General features: G+C 41.1%; 3 protein-coding genes across 3 annotated transcripts; 1 reads left to right on the plus strand and 2 right to left on the minus strand.

Annotated features, from left to right (window-relative positions):
* Nucleotides 1-989: 989 nt before the first annotated feature.
* On the minus strand, nt 990-3642 carry LOC115405080 (forkhead box protein N2-like). The gene is made up of 4 exons (XM_030114531.1): nt 3037-3642; nt 2695-2816; nt 1973-2028; nt 990-1548 (listed from the first exon to the last, which is right to left on the minus strand). The coding sequence occupies exons 1-4, from the start codon at nt 3640-3642 to the stop codon at nt 1196-1198; spliced, it is 1137 nt and encodes a 378-aa protein (XP_029970391.1). The 3' UTR covers nt 990-1195.
* A 2426-nt stretch (nt 3643-6068) lies between these two features.
* Nucleotides 6069-13758, minus strand: yif1a (Yip1 interacting factor homolog A (S. cerevisiae)). Its single transcript, XM_030104370.1, has 9 exons — nt 13677-13758; nt 13275-13326; nt 10737-10981; nt 9209-9313; nt 7585-7663; nt 7450-7507; nt 7197-7352; nt 7003-7096; nt 6069-6709 (listed from the first exon to the last, which is right to left on the minus strand). Exons 2-9 carry the CDS (start codon nt 13303-13305, stop codon nt 6551-6553), a joined length of 927 nt encoding a protein of 308 aa, XP_029960230.1. The 5' UTR covers nt 13306-13326; nt 13677-13758; the 3' UTR covers nt 6069-6550.
* A 3948-nt stretch (nt 13759-17706) lies between these two features.
* fosl1a (FOS like 1, AP-1 transcription factor subunit a) lies at nt 17707-21670 on the plus strand. The gene is made up of 4 exons (XM_030104359.1): nt 17707-18086; nt 18661-18918; nt 19942-20049; nt 20440-21670. The coding sequence occupies exons 1-4, from the start codon at nt 17970-17972 to the stop codon at nt 20983-20985; spliced, it is 1029 nt and encodes a 342-aa protein (XP_029960219.1). The 5' UTR covers nt 17707-17969; the 3' UTR covers nt 20986-21670.
* The last annotated feature ends 570 nt before the right edge of the window (nt 21671-22240 follow it).

Raw genomic sequence — 22240 nt, forward strand, 5'->3', positions numbered from 1 at the left:
CTCACACAAATGTTTTTGGACTGTGGGAGAAAACCGGAGTGCCTCGAGGGAACACACTCACACATGAAGAACTTCAAAGCGTTCAGATTCCACACAAAAGGATCCGGGCTGGTATTTGAACCCTGAACCAGCTAAAGCATTAACCACTGGCCCACTATGCAGTCCCTGTTCAATAATTCACCCATGTATACTGTGACGAAATGAAAACAAGCAACTTTAAATCACAAGAGCAGGATTACTGATTTTATTCATTAGATTACAAAATACATTTTTTTTCTAATAATAATATACAAAGATAACTTTAGTGTGTCCTGAAATGTAAAGAGGCTTAAATGGCAGTACGTTAGTGACAATTCCAATCAAAATACTCCTGACTGAAGACAGCCAAGAAGAAGACAACCTAATTTACATCAAATCAGGTCTTACAAATATAATCTGACAATCTGGCGATAAAAGCTGATTAAGAAGTAAACAAGGAAGTACCATGGTTATGTTCCATACTTCTAGAGCACAATCTACAATTGTAGTCATGTCATAAATTAAATATTTTGACTAAGTGTTACAGTCAGCTCTGTTTTCAAGGACAGTTTTGTCAGATAAAGTCACAGAAACACAGTTAAAACAAGACGCATGGGGGGTGGGGAGGGGGGTCTACATAATGTGATCTCTACAACAACTCATATTCATTTGAACCATTACAAAGTGGGTGTGAGTTATTGAATCATTATTTTCGTATTTTTCCCAGTGCAGCTGTAAATCACAAAATATCTGAGTCAGAAAACAGTACGTTTAAGGTGGAAGCACTCCTGAGGAAAAAAACTGATTAAAAAAAAAAAAATCACAGTGGAATCTCTAAAATCCAATAGTTTTAATACTTCTGTGTCGGATGAAAATACATGGTTTTATTTTGTTCACGTTCTGTGGTTGAGTTTCGTGGGTTTTGTCCTGGTTGTTGTGATGTGATATGAATGCATTAGAAATTCAGCATACGCATCTGAAGTGCTTCAGTCTGAGTGAAATTTCTATTAGTTCATCAGTTAAGTAGAAACATTTTTGCAGCTACAGAGCAACACACAGACCTTAGGGCAGTGTCCGTTCCACAGGAAGCACAAACACAGCTCCTGCTTTCAGCTCATCTGTTGAGAGTGATTGCGTTGAGTGGTTTAAAGCTTGTGATTGTTTAATCAATGCGATTTTAATATCCACCCCCTGCGAGGTCGAGCAGCGACCCTGCGGCCTCTTGGGCCTCAGCGTCGAGCTGAAGGATCTCCACAGTCTCCAGGTCTAGCTCGGTGTCTCCCGGCAGCACCAGGTACTGGTACTGTGGAGACTGGTAGTAGTGTAGCTCGATGTAGCCGCTGTCTGACAGCGGGTCCTTCTCCATCTCCTCGCTGACCTCCTCCTGCTGGTAATCCGGTGACTCCATGGTGACAAGCTCCTCGTGATCGGGGGTCAAAGGGCACGGCAGGTTTTCAGCAAAAGTCGGGTTGTCCGATGTCAGGATTTGAGGTGAGGAGGTGGAGAGGAGCAGGGTGTGAGACAGAGGATCTGCCAGAGGAAGAAGACAAAGTCAGATTTGACGAAGTAACAGAATAAGACTTATAACCTGTTGCAAAAGCTGAATGAGCTCTTCCTCAGAACACACATGGGCCTGTAAGGCACCCAGGCTCGGAAATAACATGAGGGGACTCATAAAGGAGACCGAGAGCAAGGCTGTTGGTGGGTTGCCATGGTAACAGAGGGCAGTTGCCATGACAACAGGACACAAACATGGGAACAATGTTGCATGCTGAGAAAGCTGCAGGTCATAAAAGTGTCACTGAAGGCTGTTACATATAAATGATGAAACACTGTCAACTGTCATAAATTTATACAGGGGCAAATACCAGTGGGTTTTTTTTCTACGATTGTCCTTTAAAAAAAAAAAAAAGAAAAGAAAAACCATTGTGGGATAACATTAAGAACCACTAACCTGAAATTTCGATAGTGTCACATGCTGCAGGCACCTCATAGTCATCTCCTTCCAGGCTACACACACAAAGCAAACAAACATAAATACAGCTGAATGTGATACGCAATTGAAATGTTGAAGACAGTAGAACCTTTTTCATCTGCTAGAGTCAAAGTAGGTTTCCATTATTTGATACAGAAGCCAGTGAAAAATGCACAACACAGCTTGCACAGCTCTTAAACGTTTTTTAACCTATACTTCAACAAAAACAGATGAAAGATCAGCTTTAGCATCTGAAAAACGGTGCGAGATGTTACCGTTTGCCTATTCTTGTTAATAAATGTGACATCAGAAGTCAGAAGAATTTTATTTGGCACTCTGCTCTCATCAAAGTAAAATAGTGATAAAACACTTCAAAAGTGTCAAAAGATAAATAGTTTATAATTCTAAGCTCAGAAAAAAGAAACAAGAATTGCTTCATTTTTGGTCACCAGCAGATTTGCAAAAGTTAACAAAGTTTGCCAAACACTTTCTGGCTCCAGCAATCTAATTTAGTGACTAAAAGAAGCTACTTATTTTAAAAACTTTTTCAAATGTTTAATCATTTTAATAAATTAGATTTTTTTTGGTAAATGCTCGGAATGAGTAAACTTGGTAAAGTCAACTAAAAACAATGAAGATATGAATACTTTATTACATAAAAATATATATCAATAATCTTAATAACTAGTACTGACACTTACAGTTCAGGCTTGTTAATCAGGTTGCTGTTGGTGCTGTGATAACTGTGGGTCTTCCTCAGCACCTCGAGCAGCATTGACCGATACTCTGGACACACACACCACAGTGATCCCTTCCCCACAGACTGCAACAAACACAGAGCGACACTTGAAACACCTCATGCAAATTTGTTATCCGAGAGATGACATTATCATTATTCTCGTCAGAAAGAATAAATCAGAGACTGTTATGCCAGCCATCTGGGTATAGCGTGGTGCTTAAGGACAGTTTAATGTGTTTGAATATTGTGGATAATGCTATATATCCGATAATTCAAGCAGACTTTTTCAAGCCCATGTTCCCACCTGGCTCTTGTCCCTCTGAATCCGACAGAAGCTCTTGCTGAGGGACAGATTATGTCTGACAGAGTTCCTCCAGCCTCCAGTCGCCGTCCTGTAGTAGGGAAAATTGTTCACAATCCACTCGTAGATTTCTTTCACTGGAAGCCTTTTGTTTGGAGAATCTTCTATTGCCATAAATATAAGGCTACTAAAGGAGTAGGGAGGCTTGGTTGAGGCTGGAGGAAGAGGCTGGAGGGAAGGCTCATGCTGAGGCAGTGGTGTCATTTTCGTGAGGGGCTGCAGTGGCAGCAGGTTTCCTCTCTGATGCAGCCAGCTGAGGCAGGTCAGATCGTCCTGGTCAGACAGATTCTCTGGACTCAGGCATTGTGCGTTCTGTCCTTTGATGCAGTGAGACGTGGTGCAGTTAGGAAGCGGGGAGGAGGAGTGAATTGAATCTGCCGTTGCGGGAGAGAGTGAGGACGGGGACGGCGGAAATGAGATGGGCGACAGCGGGAGTGTGACGCAGCCATCTGAAGAGGTGTGTTGGTCTGAGGAGGACAGCGGCTGAGGCCCTCTGAACGTGGCGGGACATGGGGACGAGGATGGCAGTATGTGAGAGGTTTTCTCCATTTGTCCGTCTCAGGATCAAGCTTTCTGGGTCATTCAGCTGGACTGCTGCAGGCAGAGGAGAAAAGAAATGAAGTTCAACCCACTTTGATACTGTCTTTAGCCACAGTTTTCAATTTCACTTCTCTTTTTATCCCTGACAAACAACAGTTTGATTGATTTGTCTTTTTAGTATATGGTTTCTTTTGTATAGTTACAGTTGAGCTGATTATAACAAACATGAGAAAATGATAAAAGTGATCAGTTTGAGTATCTATACATTTTATGCACAATACTATGAAAGATGAAGATGACACAGCTGGACAACAACAGATTCAGATTTGATTGGTGGGAAAAAGTCCTTTAAAAGTCAGTAACTTCAGATTCAGCTTGAGATTCTGATTTTTTTTTAATATTTGTTAAGAAAAGAAGGCAAGACATTGTTTTAATGTGTATTTGGTTGATCAAAGAATATCATATTTGACACTTCACATTGTGAAGTGACTGAAAGGATGTTGTAATGACTAACCAAGAAAAAACAACTGAAGTTTTGAGTAAGTGTATTGTTTTAGTTGTTCAGTTTGTTTTTTTTTCTATTTTTTTTAAGATGCACAAAAGAAAGACTAGCTTTCAAAACTATGAAAATATGTCGAGCAAGAACTCTGGGCTTGTTATAGTTTCAGAGATTTTCTTTCAAAAGTGCAGGGTTGAAAAGTAAAAGTCATCACCTTAATCCAGTTAAATGTTTGCCACTTGTTCCCCTCCACCAAATGTACAAAGTCCGCTCTAACAGAACCACATCCAGCATTAATGAACCAACAAGTGCTCTGTCAACAGGTACAGCTCTCTCTGACTCAATGTTCATGTTCGGCTTAATTGTTAGAGACGATGCACTCTTTCGTTTTGTTTTTAATTGACTACCCGAAGACGATCACTTATTAAATGGAATTTCTCGCCTCCTGAAAGTTTTTGTGTGATCCCGCATGGCTCTGCAAAGCAGTTCAACAGAAAAATGGCGGAGCAATCTAAAGTTTCATTTAGCCGCCTTTCCCCCCTGCACAGGTGAATCAGTCGGCGCTCAAAGCCTGTCCCACTGAACCGAAACACAAACTGGTGACTCACCAAACCGCCAGAACAGGGACTGTCCCCTCCAGCAGCCCGGAGCCGCTGGCTGGGGAGTTAAAGGTGAAATCCTGATGTGGAGAAGCGGAATCGCATTCGGACACCTCTGTGTCTGTGTTGCGGTTCACCGTTGCCAAGGAAACCGAAAGGACGCTGGGCGAAGCGCGCGTCTACGGGCGCGCCCCCGCGCTGAGTACGCTTGACACGGGAGACAGTGCTTCCCATAGCACGGTGTTACAGAAAAATACTAACAGCCACGTGTCGAATACCATCCAGAGGGTGATTTAGCAGGGATCTGCAAGAGCCACAGTCAGTCTAAACTCAGAGCAGGTCCGAACGTGTGGAATAACTCCTACGGCTAAACAGAGAAAATTTAATAACAGGACCAGCAGCCACATGTGGCTTAGATCGTCAAAATAGCCTTCAGACACATTAAGAAGTCTCCTGATCCTGCTGCATAAACTCAACATGTCTTGATTTAAAGTGTCTCACTCATCATTCATTTATTTTCTATGCCACTATATACAGTTAATTATATTTATAATTATATATTTATAATTATAATTAACAAGAGGTGAAATTAGTGGTAACCAGTCCATCACAACAAGCACTCACATCCACACTTACATGGAAAACATGCAAACACAACAAAAGGCCCCCCAAGACTCCCTGAAGCTTCTCACTATGTTGTGTAATGTGAACCACCATCCGGCCACATAACGCAACGCAACCTTTCATCGCATCGATAATAAATACCCAAAATGAAATCTGTGAGCACTTAAGTATAGAAAAAAAAACTGGATGAGCATCTCTTCATGTCACTTTGCAGGTTTCTTTGTATTTGTTACATTTCATCCAGTGACTAACACACTGACGAGTTATACAAGTTGTATTACCCTTTATGATAATTTATTAAGTGTCTTCTGCTGGAAGGTGTGCCAGGACACTTGCGTGATGCTGTCCATGGATAATCCAGCCAGGATTAATACAATTACATTTTACTTGATACACTCACATCTAATCAGCTTTCTCATCAAAATGTAGCATGCTGACATGGAAGGAAAATAAGAGAACAATGCAAAGAGCATTTTCTCTGCTATTTAGTGACACAATTGCATCACATTAAGTTCTTAAGTGATGATACAACCAGTGTCACGGCGTCAGCTGATATTACTATTGTGTATGTTAAGCACTAAATTGTCATCTACAAAACCTTCCTGAACCACTAATAAATCCAACTTGAAAATAATGTGAAACTCTCTTTAAAAAATAAAAATTGAAATTCAAAGCAGTAAAATACGAGCAGATAAATAAATTATTTGACACAGTTTAAAGTCATTACACAAAGCTAAATATATTTATTATTCTCTACAAAAATCCAAACATTGTCATGCTTTGTCAATTGTAGATAAATAAAAGTCCGGGAGATAATGCAGCAGCATCAAAACAGGAACTATGGTACTCTGATCACATGTTTTTGTCTCTGTGGTGTGAACACTGTGAAGCATTTACAGAGACCTGAACTGAACACTTTCAGATGAAGCGAAACTCTCCATTAAAGCCCTTATGTTGAGAGTTAGAATCGGCATCATCAGTGTAGAAAACATGACTTCTGTTTAAATCAGAGAAACCATTTCTTTGTGAGAATGTCCATCTGACACACACAATGCAGCAAAACACTGTCTACATATGAGTTCACCGACAAAAAAAACAAACAAAAAAAGCGTATAAAGGCAGGTGTACAATCACTCAACAACCAGGTTTTTTTGGGTCAGTACACTCGGACTGAAGGCCACGGCATGCCTCACAGTCACCTGACCAAGTGAGACGTTAACCAGTAAATAATGATTGGCTGAAACACTGCTGTCGCCACGGTGATATAAAGGCGGATTTGGGGTTTGGCACTTGATCCCATTCCCATAGAGTCGGAGGAGATGGAAGGGAGGATCTTCATCTTCAGAGAGCGAACCTGTTGAGGGAGTCATTCACTTTTAATCCACTTATTTTTATTTCACAATCAGCTGATTTACAAGATGCCTGAAATACCTTGATAATAACTAACAGAGTCAACTTGTGGTGAAAAAATATTTCCACAGGTTTCTTCATAGGTATATATTATTCACTCAAAAAAACAACAAAAAAGAAAAACCCTGTAGACCACACAAGCTGTCACAACAAATATGTGATGAAATATAAAATATTATCTCTCTTTCAGATTTGGAAACGCTGTGAATGACGCGGACGTAGAATAAAAGTACTTACAATGAAGAACATAAGGGCACAGGAGGACCAGGCGAGAGCCACAAAATAACCATCACTGCCGAACAGTAAGCCAGACAGCACAGTGACGATCATCCTGGATTAGGAGACAAAAGGAGACAAGTCTGCATTCTGATCACATTTGATTATCAGGAATAACACTGTAAATCCAACATGTGCATCTGAGGTCAGTTTACCCGACGTATTTGTATCCGCTGTAGGCGACGAGGTCGAAGGTTGAGAGGTCGCTGTGAACCGTCAGCAGGTACAAACTCAACAGCATCACCAGGACCTCGATGATGATCCACACGAGGGCAGTGCTGGCACACAGTCCGAGAACCTCCGGACTGAATCTTCACATCAAGTCAACACAAATCCCTTTCAGCTTATCTGATACAAACACATTAGCGTGAGTCATTAATGAAAACCACGGCAGGATGAATTACTCACCGTTTCTGAATGCCAAGGGCCATTCCAGCAAGTAAAATGTAGGTGATGAAAGCCATCGCTACGAGAAAATAGAGAGCGCAGATGAAGCCGTCGTGCAGTCATTTCAGGACACTCTGCTGTTTTGGTGTTTCTTACTTGGTATGTAGAGATCAGGTGCGTTCACATCCTGTCTTGGAGTGAGTGGCGTGTCTCGATGATACTGCACTTCCCAGTCCTGCCAAGAACACAAATGTGAATCATCCATCAGTAAAACAGTGAAATGAGGCTTCATCTCACCTGCAGGGTCTAAATTCAAACAAGTCAGTAGATATCTCACACTGAAATGGTTCAGGCAAACCTAACAGGCACTTGTAATTCAACTTACTAAGGTAAATGAATCAAATGCGCATATAACGGTGACCCCAGGGGTAAATCTGAAGTCAAATCTCAACAGGATTCTTTTTAAACAGATTGCAACAGGTTTTGTGTGTACTGTTTGTGACTGTAGATGACACAAGTCCATACAGGATTAGCTCATTGTTGCTGCTCTTTTTAATCTGAGTTGTTTTGCTGACAGTGAGATAAATACGAGGGAGAACCGGAAAAAAACCGGACACTGGTTATAACTTTTAATGTGTTTAATTGTAACAATTTTTCAAAGCTGTCACCTTCAAAGTAATCCCCGCTGGTTTGAATACACCGTTGCATCCGTGTTTCCCAGCTTTCAAAGGCGTTTGAAAACTCGTGCGTGATGATGCCGTGCAGTGCGTCCTTCGATTTTTGTTTAACCTCCTCAAATGTCTGCCCCTTCAGCTCTTTCTTCGTTCTTGAGAAGAGAAAAAAGTCACAGGGGGCTAAGTCCGGCGAATAGGGTGGGTGAGGCGGCAGGATCACGATTACGCGCAGGGCCCGGTGCGCTGGCGTGCTATCGTGGTGCAGCCACCACTCGCCATCCCGCCAAAGCTCCGGACGCTTCTGCCTCACTGCTTCTCGGAGCCGCCTCAGGACCTGGATGTAGTGGTCCTGGTTAACAGACTGCCCAGGCGGCACAAACTCGCTGTGTTCGGCTTCCAGAAAAAAGATCCTCGCGGATCTTTTCCTGCGTGCGTGAGGATGCGGCTCGTCCGGGGCGGGGCTGGTCTTCAATAGACATTTCGCCCCCTTTAAAGCGCCCATACCATTCAAATACCTGCGTTCTCCCCAGGGCATCATCTTTATACGCCTCCTGGACCATGGTGAGTGTTTCTGACGCTGTTTTTCCCAGCAAAAAAAAAAAAAAAAAACTGATGCTTGCACGCTGATCGCGTTTAGTGATGTGTTCCGCCATTTTGTGCTTTTCCGAAGAAGGGAGTCCTGCTGTGTTGTGTTTGCAGAGATCTGCACAAGAACATGCTGTAGCGACATTGAACCAGAAATCTGAAATCATTCTTGTTTTAATTTTATAAACACAGTCCGGTTTCTTTTCCGTCCCCCCTCGTATAAACTATCTAGACTTGTAATCATCAGGTAACAGTAAACAATATACTTCCTGAACACTATGCAGCTTGTAAGAAGAGTTTGCACTGTGCGGCGTTCACATTATCAGAACACAGTGTTTGGAATGCTCACGTAATCCACAATCTGAGAGAGCTTAGTGTGCTTTTAATGTGCAATCACAGCACTGCTACGTTCAGAAATAAAGGTGGAGAAATAATAAAGTGGGAAATTATCTTGTGCGTACAGTTTGGAGGGGATGAAATATGATACCAGTGACTCATTCACACCGGGAGGCTGAGATTACCTGATGTGTATACGGGAACATGAGGATCATAAGTTTCTTCAGGACATATCTGGTGTCGACTGCAAAGAAGTATTTCAGCTTGTTGACGGACATAAACCTGCTGATCTGAAAAGAAAGGGGCGGTGCAAAGATTAAATGATGAAAAAGTCTGTCAAGGATAATAAATACTGAGTCATAGTGATTTGTTAAAAAAAGAGGCTGTGCCAGCTGTCAAGTTTATGCATCACTTTGGTATGAAGAGTCTCGACGCTGCCAATCCAGTGAAACAACACGGGCTTCATCCATTTCCTCCTCATAGCTGACACATTAGTGTCATTTTGACATTAATGTGTCACGGTTATTTCCGAACTTGATTGAGAACCTGTCCATTGGAAGCGACACCCCTCACACAGGAAAGTTTCCACTTAAAAAAAAAAAGAAAAAAAAAAGCTCTAGATATGACTAACACACAGAATATTGGAGAGGAGCTCAGAGGAAGGAAATATTAGATCTGAAAGCCAGTGAAGTAGCACATCTTTGTGTCTGAGTGCTTGACAAATCATTAACTTTTGATGGGAGTAATTCCCCTCAGGGACACTGAAACTCCCCTGAGGACAACCTCCTTCAAACAAGCATGTTGGCAATATGACCCAAAATTCATATTTCAATATTTTTTCTCAAAAAGGCAACATGTGATCTAAACCCAGTTTTTTTTTTTCTCTCTCTCTTTCTCTCTCTCTCTTGAAGTTTTACCACAAATACAATTCTGGGCCAAAGTCCCTGACTAACTGCAACACGTGCGCTTTCACTAACCACCAGCTGCATAAAATAAACATATGAATTCTCCAGAAAGCCGGTGAAAAGAAAGCAGCACGCATTAAAAAAAAACAAAACATGTTTATTGGTTTTAGGTCAGCGGTGTCAAACTTTTAGTTTATCAAGAAACTACAGGGGGGGGGTTGCTTTCTCAGTGTAAAAGCATGCTTTCGGAGTTAATTAGTGAGTATAAATGTGTGTGACTGACGGACTGGGGATGCATCCATCATTGCTCCAACTGACTGGGACTCTGAGTTGGACAAAGGAATATGTAAGATGGATACTGGACATATTTTGGCGGTGGACTATTTGTTGGAAGAGGACATGCAGCTTAGGCTCTACTTGAGGCTGTAGGAAACATTTTAGAGTTGATTCTGATTGGCAGATGTGCAGTTGATAATCTTACCTCTAGGTGACTGAGATAACTTTCTACCGTCTAAGCTAACATAATTGCTGTCCAGTTCTTGAAGTGCATGTTTTCAATCTAAAGCGATATCTATGAAACATTTTCAGGTTGTAAAAGTACTGTTTAACTTCGCTTTTTGAGAGTGCACATTCAGGGATGTGAACAGATTTTTAAAAAATATTTTGGGGTGACAAAAGTTGAACATTATCTGTGTAATGGCAGCATTCATGGCAGAGCTGTTGCACAGGATCCCACTGAATTGAAAAGTGTACAGGTCAAGGTGGAGAGGTGTAAATAATGTGTGAACCCCCTCTTGCTTTTACTCACCTCTTTGTTCACCATATCCTTTCCTTGGTTGGCCAAAGAGGAGCCGTACATCATTGCAGCGTTGGCCATTGGGTCAGCGAAGAGGTTGTTCATCCCAGCTCCTCCCTGCATGTCGTTGGAGGTTCCCTCCATGTTGTATGCAGGCGTGTAGTAACCCTGATTGCTCATTGGCGGTGCGGCTGCACTGGTGTCGTCGAACAGGACAGAGCCTGCTGGAGGAGGAGCTGCACGAGCTCTGGGCTTAGCTGTGAGAAAAGTAGAACATGATGACCGAGTCAGATTCCCATCGGGAAAAATGATAATAATACAAAACAGATAACACTAAAACGCTATAATTATTGCAGCTTTGTTTAGCCTGGTTGTCTCTCAGTGTTTACACTCAGAAGAAAATCACAGTGCAGTGAGTTTGCGGCTGGGAGGTTTGAGTTTGAAACCTTGCACCAAATACTGAACCACAGAGGGCGACATCAGGGAGGACATCAAGCATTAACTGCGGTGACCTCGTATGAGAGCAGCCAAAAAAAAAAAAAAGGGATCAATGTCCTTTAGTTAATGATGGTCATAGAGAGTACAATCAGTCCAAGTCAAGAAGGGATCTCCTCTCTGACTGTCAAGACATTTCATATCTGTAATCCCATCACAGAACACTTGTGTCTTGTGGATGCATCTATTATCCTATTCTGCTAATCAGGACTAAGCTGGAGGCAATTATCAATAAAACAGACAGTGACGCTTCTAAGACTTAACATTTAGCAATGCCTTGTTCTTCAAGTGTACAGTCAAGTATAAGATAATAATGATCAACCCATGGGAAAGAAAGACATCGTCATCCATACTTTGATTACTGCAAATCCCTCATCAACGGTCTCAGCATCTTGCAACTACAAAGTCATTGACATAATCCATCCAAATAACTTGCATCACATCATCATGTGCCCAACCCTACCTAACGCTCAGTATTGGAAAAATGGTCAAAAGTGGGGTGAGTAGGTAGGAGTGGCATTAAAGTGCAAAGGAGGAAAGAATGGGGTTTAAATGTGAGACAACTGTCAGAAGCTTAAAGGCATCTTCCAATTCTACAAACAAAGGAGTGAAAGACAATTCTAAAAACACCCATGATTCAGAGGTGAGGGACTTATCCCATTCATTGACAAAGTAATTCCGAAAAAATTATCTTCATCTCAGCATTAAAAGGAAAACAATCCTTTAATTGTCACACACAACTCTGGGTATCTAGATCTATATATCTCAAAATTTGTTGTCTGTCTATAACACATTGCTAGTCACGACAGGTTAATATGATCAGGGAGCAACAGTGACGATCTGCCTGCTTCCAACCTCCAGTCCAAATACTATTCAACAATATCCACAGAGGACAATATATACTCATATTCTAATGAGCACCCTGCAGAGTAGTGGTGGGGAATCCTGGTCCTGGAGGATCGCATTTCTGCACCGTTTCAGTGCTTCCTCACTTCAACATACCTAATCGTAGTGATTGGTGATAGTCATTTGAATGGTACGGGGTCTAAATGTTGATTTTCCTGAGATTTTTCAAAATTTAACTCACAACCTGAAGCAGATTTTAAGACATTTTTCTGTATGTTTTATCACTGCTAGTTTGTCCCTGTGTGGTTCTGAGCACTTCCATGCCCATTTTAAAAGCAGTATAAATATACACCACAAAATGTAATTTTTATTTATAAAAGAAATGTGTCGGAAAGTGCATAATTGACCCAAATGACACTGGATGTCTTCAAAAAACCTTTAACTCCTCCTAAAACTCCTGCTGTCACATCCTATAAACCCCATGGTACGAATGTTCTGAAAAAAAAAAAAAAAATATATATATATATTTACAGTTATTAACTTTATGCTCTTAGTTTTAAAGAAGCAAGGGATGCTGAAGTGATCATATACGATCACATGCCCAATACAGGATTAAAATGTTTAAGATTTATATCACTGACACTGGTCATGTGGTGGTGTTGTGGCCAGCAGCCCATCCAGGGTGTAGCCTTTCTAGGCTGATATCAGCTGGGAACAGCTCTGCCCACATGAACTGGTCAAAGTGGTACAAAAGATGGCCTGCTGGATAATTACAGAATACACATACAGAAAAAAGAACTCAGAGGTCATCGGGCTATTTAATCACACCACTTTAGTAGAAATTATATTCTTTCGTAACTTCCATACACAAGGCTTAGAAGGTGGAGGAGTACATGGACTGATGCTGGTTCATTGTCACATCACCCAACAGTTTCTGTACAGTGATCTTTTGACCAGAGACGACAAGGGGAATACACTAGGCCAGAATAAGTCTCGTGTATAAAAACAGGAAGGATGAGACACTGAGGGTTTCCCTTTAATTTTTCATTAGTGCATCAGGCTGAAGTGGCATCACTGTGCGTCAACACAGTCAGGTGGCAGCTGCTGGACGGGGTGTACATCTTCATCAGAAACATATGGCGAGTGGACATGTTCCTTTAGAATTTTGTACAGAGGGGATAACTCAGAGGGATTCATGTTTACACTTACTTGCTCGGTATCCCTGATGTGGCAAGTCCATGGTACCGTGTACAGTCGTTAGCTTAAAATAAAAACATTGACACGTTAGCAACACATTTAAAATATCTACATGGTTAAAAACACGAAGCACCCTGGTGCTATAAACTCTGTCAGACGCCCAGCTGTTAGTGAGAGCCTACACTTCAACTTCCACGCCTTAATGAAGTTGAGGAACCGCTGCTGCTACGAGTTGAAACTAGCTACCTAGCCATGTTAGCTAACCTCAAAACAGTATTTTAAGCAGATACTCGAAGAAAACGGGACGGCCAACGCACACGGATTAATACCAAGCGTGGTCGAAACACACACGGTGTACCTTGAGGGGTTAGTTACTGCCCAGGGGGAAATATGTGTCGGATAAATCGCTCTTACCTCCACAGCTAACGTTGGCGGCTAGCTACGTGTCTGTGGCAGCAGGCAGTGATCCCTCCCATCTGATCTGCAGCGGCGCGTGGACCTCAGTGTGCCTGCGTGGCACTAGAGCACAGCACCCTGAACACACTCTGCACTCCTAAAAACACCACTTCTGGTGAGCAGACCCCAGTGAAATACATTTTCATGAACAATGATTAAGCAATGGATCTAATGCTAACAGTCGCCAATGAGTCTTCCATCAGCCTAATTCATTAATCAGCATTTTGTGGATCTAATACAGTTATTGTTTACCAAAGGGAATCCATGCATTCAGCTCTTATTTGTATATCATGGTGATATTTTATATACAGTTTATCTCGAAAATGTGCTTTAAAATTAAGAACGTTTTTATTCTTTTATTTATTTATTTTACATACAAAAAGAAATAAATCTGTTTCCAGTAATATGAGTCTATCCCTCAATCTATGGATGCATGAATACTTTATTAATCCTGAGGGAAATTCATTGTAACTCTTTGTCTGTACCAAGGGCAAATATACAAACAAAAAAGGGAAAATATGTCTGATTCAAAATGAACATTAAGACTAGATTAGTTAATTAGGAAAGGTTTATTGTGAGGGATTGTGAAGAACTAATGCACAGCTGATAACAATCAGAGTTTGCATGTTTTTCTTCTTTCTTTCTCTCTGTGTGTGAGCTTGTTTTCGCCATGATCTTTCTCTGAGCAGTCAAGTTTACTTCCACAAAAGAAGGAAGCCAATTTGGTGACTCGCTACTGTATCCTGCCTCCACTCAGTCTGCTGGGAGCAGCCACAGTGCCCTGCCATCCCGAATGGGATGAATGTAGAAAAGTTAGGCTGATAAAAATGACAACAAACACGCAGACGCATAACATACAGAACATAACACGCAGAACATGAACCAAAAACTGGCCTGTTTGCAGATGAACCAGTACAGGACAGTGCCTGAAACACGACTTATAACCATGAGAACACAAGTAAAGTACACTGGCACAACAAATCATGAAGACACAAGACAGTTCAGGTAGCTACTAAAGAGTATCTCATATCATACAGTCAGATATTTTTCCTACTGAAGCAGCAGTAGCTACAACTAATCATGAGAAAGATGTTTTCACTTTTACTAGCACATTACTCATTATTGCGTCTTATGGCTGAGCTACCATGCCAAAAATGAAGTACTTTCACTTCTACAATCTGAGCACATTCACTACTATCACTACTGTATATATTTATGCCTAGTTTATAATAAATTAAAGATACAAGTTCAATTATTTCAACACAAATCTTATATTTGGATGACAGTTTCAGTTATATCTTCATGTCTTATTTGCCTGTCATTTCATTTCATTGCTATTTCATCCCCCACTGACCATACTTTGAATAAGAACTGAATGAATCATCAGATATAAAACAGAGGAGAGGATACACAGTTTGTTTAGGTAAGGCGGTGCTGCTATCAGTCACATTTTCAGTGTGAATTCATGGTAAAAATTCATCCTGGTCTTACCTGCAGGGTTACACAAACATGATTTTGCAATGTGTTAAATGCCGTACGTGTGAAACCAAAAGAATCAAAGTGTGTATGGCATGAAAATGATGTTGCGCTCTGTGAAGCACGTGTGTGTGTGTGTGGGTGGGAGTGTGGGTGGGTGGGTGTGGATGAATAAACGTGCATGCATGTGGCGATGAGTAAATTCCAAAAGAATCTACACTTCCTCCATCTCACCACAGAAAATGTTAACTTTTGGAGGGAAAATGTGGAGCCAAACAGAAAAAAACAACCTCTCACACTCTTATAAGCAAAAAAATAAAATAAAATTTAAAAAAATCTTTACAGCATTCATTATACTTTAAAAATCAAACATATAATTATATATCAGACTTTAACAGACTGTTTTTGGTCTGGCAAAAGGTTTTTTTGTTTGTTTGTTTGAGTGACTAGATGAAATGAAGTGTAATCACGTCAGGGGACATAAGTCGGGACTTGTCCACCTTTGGAGACGCAGAAAGCGTCAGTGTCATCACTGCATTCCTGAAGCGTGAGTCATGTGACGCTCACCTTTCACCCATTTAAACTTCAGACAACTCCATCAAACATAAAACAAGAAGGAAAAAAAGCACCTTCCGTGTGTCTGTTTGTTATTACAAAGTGGTTTATTGTTGAAAACTGAGACTCGCTGAAGTGGGAGTGAAACCACAAGTACAGGCTCTGTAAAATATCTCAGCCTCCTAGCACATCGAGTTTTTATTGCAGTCTCAATCATTAGAGATAAGGAGAAACCACAGTCAACTTGAGTGCCTCGACTCTTTCAGGTGGATTCCAGTCTTGTAAAATACAGTTTTACTTTTCCTTTTTTTACCCATTGTTAAGGAGACAAGAGACTTTAATGTCTGGCTTTTCAATCTGGTTAGGTTTTCAAAAAAATATTGACAGTTCAAATTCTTGAGGGAAAAATTAGCAGTAACATGAGACATGAGGACAGGCAGCAGCCGGAAGAAATCAGTCGATGCTGGGAACTCTGTCCTCAGGGACTGCAAGGTCAGCAGCTGTCGTGTAGGACTAAGCTTACCGACTACAGAATTCAAAGTCTTTTTTTTTTTTTTTACTAGGTAATATATTGTGCCTGCAAGTCAGAAACAGACGTCGAGATGGATGGTGAAGTAATTGAGCAGCTTTTTCGCCAGCCAACTGACTCATCTCCACAAACACGCATACACATTGATGTGGTTTACAAAGTGAGAGTGACTGCCAAAAACCCTCACACCGTTCAGCACATGCTCCACCCTTTGTTAAATTTTTGAAATCTATTTCACAACTCACACAAATTTATGTCACTTTCTCAGAGGTATTAGAAGCTTGCAGCTATATGAAACATAAGAAGGGTGGAGGTGATTCTTGTTACGTCAATGCTTTGTACCCAGTACTTCTTGTAATATGTTAGGAAATTACAAGTTAATACCTGCTGAGTACCCTCGTAGTTTTAAAGATGAAACTGAAGAGCTACATCTTTCAGGGACGCATTTGCATTTGACAAACCCAGAGGTGAAATCAGAATAAAACAAAAACTGTACAGTTTGTTCTGTATCATACTGAAACTTGAACTCTGACCCAGAGTTGAGGTATCTTCTGACCTTATCTTTACTGTTGCTGTATCAAGTCTCACATGTGTTTCCATAAATGAAATTACCTGCTGAACATGACATTTGAAATGTAGACACCTTTGAATAAAAAAAACTGTTTTTCAAATGAAATAATTCAAATCCGTATTTTCACCGACATATACATTTATTGTCTGTCGAAGTTCAGTTTGTGTAAATAATAAAGTCACTAAAGTGTAGTTTGTAAAGATATCATTGCACATATTTGATCAATTTTGAGTCTGCACTTTAGAGCCTTTCTGTGTAGTGTTTGTATGTTGTCCTTCAGCGTGCATGAGCTTACTGCATGGGGTTTTTCCTTTTGCACAGAACATAGATACAAAATGGATGGACTCAAATGTTTGTAATTCAACAGAGAATAAAAACTGATTAATAAAAAAAATAAACATACTGATTAGAACTAATTACCAAAAAATATTATTTTCCCCATCATGCACACGTTACAACATCCACAAAAATGATATATGCATGAAGTGATCAAGAAAAAAACACTTGCTTTCATTTAGTGAATTATCACTCAGCTTTTTAGAAATACACAGTGTGATGGCCACATTGATCACATGAACAAATGAGACCTTGCTGGAAGCAAACAGCAGCAGAACTTCCACTGGAAACTGAGGTAGCATTTCCACGACCATGAAGTGAAGCTGGCTGAGGAATCCCGGCCCTGCTCTCAGGAGGAAACTCTCTCCAAATATGGGCAGTGACGCGTTCCAGCCCTCCACGTGACACGAGAGACTCCAGACAGCACTAAATTCCCGTAAGTGTGGAGGGGCGTGGTTGACATAAAGAGTCGCTTTAAGAGTTTACAACCTCACAAACACTCCCAGAAGTCCGAATCTGGATGTATGACTAAGGAAGGCAGAACCAACTGAAGATTGTTTTCGGGCGTTTAAGAGCGATTTGACAAAATTCGAAGCGACATTTCTTTCCTTTCTCCCCCTCAGAAACGCTCTTTCTTGGACTCGACCGATTACCGCAATAAGGTGGTGGGCTTGCCCCGAGTTTGAATTAACACGCTCGACTCCTACCCGAAAGTCATTTCGAGAGACGTGAGGCTCGTTTAACCGCAGCTGGACTCAGTTCTCTGTTTCACTGAAACGAGAGGATGTACCGAAACTTTGGGAGTGAAGGAAGAGGAAACCCGCCTTTCACCGGCGCCGCATCTGGGTCAAATTCTGCGTCCCTGGGAAGCGGCAGCACTCCGGGCACCCAGCAGGAGCAGGTAGGTGTGCCATCATCACTGGACACAGATCAGAGGTCACAGCAGTGAGACAGACAGCCAGGTTTATTACATGATTTTATATTATCACTCTGACACAGCACTGAGCTGGAGCAGGTGTGCTGCCTGTCATCTAATAGTGCTACAGGTTAAAGGTCACCTAACATGTGATGTTATATGTAACATTTATATACACCAAGAAATTAATTAGTTAGTAATACTTAGAAAAAACAACCAGGTAGTTGAGCCTGAATCAATGTGTGCTGCATAGAGGAAAGGATATTATAAAATAGAGTAATTTTCTCAGTCTTAAACTGATATTGCCTGAATTTACAGCGAGAATGGTAATGTATATTCATATATGTGTAACTGTATGGTTCCAAAAGTGAAAAATAATATTTCATTAAATCAATTGAATAGCCAGGATCATCTTTACAACCCATTTTTAACCTGTTACATTTTCCTTTAACCTCACACATTGTCTGATCTGCCAATGTAATAGATGTTGAATTAAGGTCACAGTGAGACTGATGTCTTACATTACACTTTCTTATTATTGCTCTTTTTTTCTCTACAGAAATTCACAATGGCAGGCAGCAGCCAGTTTGTTCCCAGCCTAAATGCCATCACAACCAACCAAGACCTTCAGTGGCTGGTGCAGCCCTCCCTCATGCATCCACCGGGCCCCTCACGGTCACCAGTGCCTCCCTACCCAACCCTGGCTGGGGCTCGGGCTCTGGGTCCACCGCCTGCCCACTCCCAGAGCCATCTTCTCAGACCAGGAGTTATAAGGGCAGCTGCAAATAATTCAACAAGGCGCAGGAACGATGACCACGTAAGAGAGTAGTCCTTTTTGAACTTGCTTTGATTATCGTGAACCTGTTATGATTCTGCTGTTTGGAAAGTCACATTTGCATGAGATGAGATACACTTAAAGAACAGCCTCACATTTTCCCTTGAGGGAATGCAGATACAGAGGTGTGGATGATGGCTCAATCCTTTCTGTGTAACTAGTGCGTAACATCCTGTAACTCTCGATGACACAACTGTGTCATTTCCTTTGAAAATACACAGCACTCCAGTGACCTTAGAAATAAGGAAATTGAATTTGAGCAATATCATATGTGACATGAAATTGCACTTGTTAGGTTAAACAAAGTTCAGAGGGAAGCACACAGTGTTATCTTATTTGTTTGTTCATGATGTTAACTTTGAGTCATTGTTGACATAGTGAAACTATCGCACTATCTTCATGTTTGTGCACTTGTAGTTAGAAAAGCGTCATGTGGAAAACCACAATGATCCAGTTTCTTTTGAGGAACATCATCATTTTGCCCACTGATGTTTTTTCCAGATCTTTTTGAGTATATCATCAGGCACACTTTGGCACATATCGGCATCACAGAGTTGTAATTTCATGGTACAGGAAGTAGACTGTCATGTGACTCATGGGGGCAAGTCATTTTCTGTGACTCACACCTGAGTCACTGCTGGGGTCTGAGCATGACTCATCATGCCAGAAGGGCGGGAAATATTGGATCAACAGCAGCCATTCAATGGGGCGCAGCTTGAAGTCAGAGTTAGGGTGTTACAAAGGCACAAAAGCACAGACGTTTCTAAGCCATTCAGCTGCCGTGACTGTGATGACTCAGTGTGCACACATGGTGGTAGCATTTCTACTCTCTTTCATCACTTGTGCTGAATTCACAAAGAAGGGTCCCTGTAGTTTTGATACTCCAGAACAGACTGTTTCCTAAACGCAAGGCAACTAATTTCAGGAACGACTTTTGACTCTGTTGTTTTAATCTTCAACTCATCAGATCTATCGCCTCATGTTTTCTTCTGGTTGTCTTCACAGCTATCTCACGAAGAATTGGAAAGACGCAGAATAAGAAGGGAGCGGAATAAACTGGCAGCAGCAAAATGTCGCAATCGTCGCCGGGAGCTGACAGACTCACTGCAGAATGTGAGTGAGCGTAGTGCCAGTGTCGTAATATCGATTATGTGGAAAGATTACCGAAGAGACCTGAATGTTCAAGTACAGCTGAAATGTTTGTGGTGCAAGAAAAAAGTTTTCAAACTCTTTGAAATGAGCACAACTGGAAAATTTTAGGGAGTGGAATCTTCCACATTTCCTAAGAATTAGCAGCACCATTTCCAGTTGTGATTGGTTAATTTAAAAGAACCCCAGTTTGACCTTTAACCTCTATGTGATTTCCTATTTCAGGTGTTCTGTTCTTTAGACTGTGAATTGAAATTATAAGTGAATAGCTTCATTTCATTGAGCCTTTGTGAATTGTTTTGCCTCATGCAGGTATGAATGAATTAAAATTGTTATGTTTGCTATTCTGTGCAGGAGACTGATGACCTGGAAGATGAAAAGTCACGTTTACAGAAAGAAATAGCTGAGTTACAAAAGGAGAAGGAGAAGCTTGAGTTAGTCCTGGAAGCTCACCGTCCCATTTGTAAAATAGAGGACTCTGATTCCGATTCTGATGAAAAACCCTCAATATCCTCTTTGGGAGCCATTAAGCTGGAACCAGAAGCCCGCAGCAGACCCGGACCCTCGTCCAAACTGCCAGCAAAGATGGAGAAGCCCAAACCGAAGATAACCATCCCCGCCAAGCCTTCGACATCGACCGTCTCTGCTCTTGTCACTGAATCCGAGTCCCTCCACACTCCAGTCCTCACATCCACCCCGTCTCTGCTGTCTTTCACAGCTGGGATGGTGTTCACTTATCCTTCCGCCCCGTTAGACACCAGCGCCTCCACATCCCACACTGCGTCCCATCCGGGAAGCGTCCACCAGCCTCAGCCCTGCGGGATCGCTCACCGCCGCAGCAGCAGCAGCGGTGACCAATCAGATCACTCCCTGCACTCGCCAACCATCCTCACCCTGTGATTGACGGGCCTGTCGCCCTCCAAACACTAATGCTAATTTCAGTACAGATGTAGTGTAAGAGAAAAGATCTCAGCATGATGGAAATCATGATTGCAATAACCATTTCAAAACGAGCGCCTGCTGTACTACGTCTTTTTAGAGAGTTGATTGTTTTCATAGATAACATGCAAATTAGGAGCATTGTCAGGAAATGAATGTTACACTCTTCTATTTTTTTATATAGAGTCTTTATATTTCTCACATTGAAAGCTAAGAGATGGAGTGAATTTGAGTTTCTTTACGAAAGCATTGCATGCTGAAGATATTCTCTAAAAAATATATACGTGCTTTATAGAATTTACTGTGATAACTGTCTAATCAATGAAAAACTCATGTTACCTTTAATAACTTGTTACACTATTATATTTTATGAAAGGCCTCATAAAGTAACATTTGAGCACTTACAACCAAATGGTCCCTATTTTTGTATGACCTTCTATGAAATTAGAAATTTATGAATAAGAACATTATTGACCACTAAGGCTGGGCCATAGGAGTTGATATGGATTATAAAATCACATATTTATTTTTGAGAGTGTAATATATACTGGTTTGGTAATGTTTGTATTTTCTCTAAAGAATGAACTGATCGGGTGGGCAGTGCCTTACTTTTGTCATGTGTCTGAACTGAACTACACTTCTACAAATAAAAAACATTCTCAAACCTGTAACGGTGTCAAATTATTGGAGTCTGAAGATCTGTTCAAACTTTTTACCTGCAGTTTGCAAATAATCAAGCAGAACTGAAAAAAATGCTTGGGCTTTCATTTCTCAGTTGTGATAGGATGTGTGTACCCATCACCCTTTATATGTGATATCTTCCACATTTCTTCCTGTTTCTCCTAAACTAAAGATGATTAAATTGATGACAGTCACAAAATTTAAACACACAAATGTTCTAAACATCAAGATAAGTCCAGCTTTTGAAAGATCTGTAGAATTTGTGAAAATGGGGACAATGAAGATTTTGTAGTTTACACTTGTCTGCTGTCTTTAGCCAGTGCATCTAGTTCACGCTTTTAGTTATTAAAAAAAACAGAGCTAATTATACCGCACTGGGCCCACGAATAAGACATGTTAATATACATATGAATCACAGTGGGAGAACATGTGGCTACAGGACTGTAGAATCTTCACAAAGACTAACTCTAAAAAGTGACCATAATTCTTGCAATTTAACATTTCCAGGTATTTCACTGAGTGTCCTATAAAAGCT

The sequence above is a fragment of the Salarias fasciatus genome, chromosome 2 (genome assembly GCF_902148845.1).
Source record: "Salarias fasciatus chromosome 2, fSalaFa1.1, whole genome shotgun sequence".
NCBI lineage: Eukaryota > Metazoa > Chordata > Actinopteri > Blenniiformes > Blenniidae > Salarias > Salarias fasciatus.

Excerpts from the sequence above, each read along its gene's own strand:
- LOC115405080 (XM_030114531.1), bottom strand. The coding sequence starts at position 3,642 with ATGGAGAAAACCTCTCACATACTGCCATCCTCGTCCCCATGTCCCGCC. Across the intron at positions 2,817-3,036 it reads TTCAGAGGGACAAGAGCCAG|TCTGTGGGGAAGGGATCACT; the intron begins GTGGGAACATGG and ends TGTTTGTTGCAG. Across the intron at positions 2,029-2,694 it reads CTGATTAACAAGCCTGAACT|CCTGGAAGGAGATGACTATG; the intron begins GTAAGTGTCAGT and ends TTGTGTGTGTAG.
- yif1a (XM_030104370.1), bottom strand. The coding sequence starts at position 13,305 with ATGGACTTGCCACATCAGGGATACCGAGCAA. Across the intron at positions 7,508-7,584 it reads ACCTGATCTCTACATACCAA|CGATGGCTTTCATCACCTAC; the intron begins GTAAGAAACACC and ends ATTTTCTCGTAG. Across the intron at positions 7,097-7,196 it reads AGCGGATACAAATACGTCGG|GATGATCGTCACTGTGCTGT; the intron begins GTAAACTGACCT and ends CTCCTAATCCAG.
- fosl1a (XM_030104359.1), top strand. The coding sequence starts at position 17,970 with ATGTACCGAAACTTTGGGAGTGAAGGAAGAGGAAACCCGCCTTTCACC. Across the intron at positions 18,087-18,660 it reads CGGGCACCCAGCAGGAGCAG|AAATTCACAATGGCAGGCAG; the intron begins GTAGGTGTGCCA and ends TTTTCTCTACAG. Across the intron at positions 20,050-20,439 it reads TGACAGACTCACTGCAGAAT|GAGACTGATGACCTGGAAGA; the intron begins GTGAGTGAGCGT and ends TATTCTGTGCAG.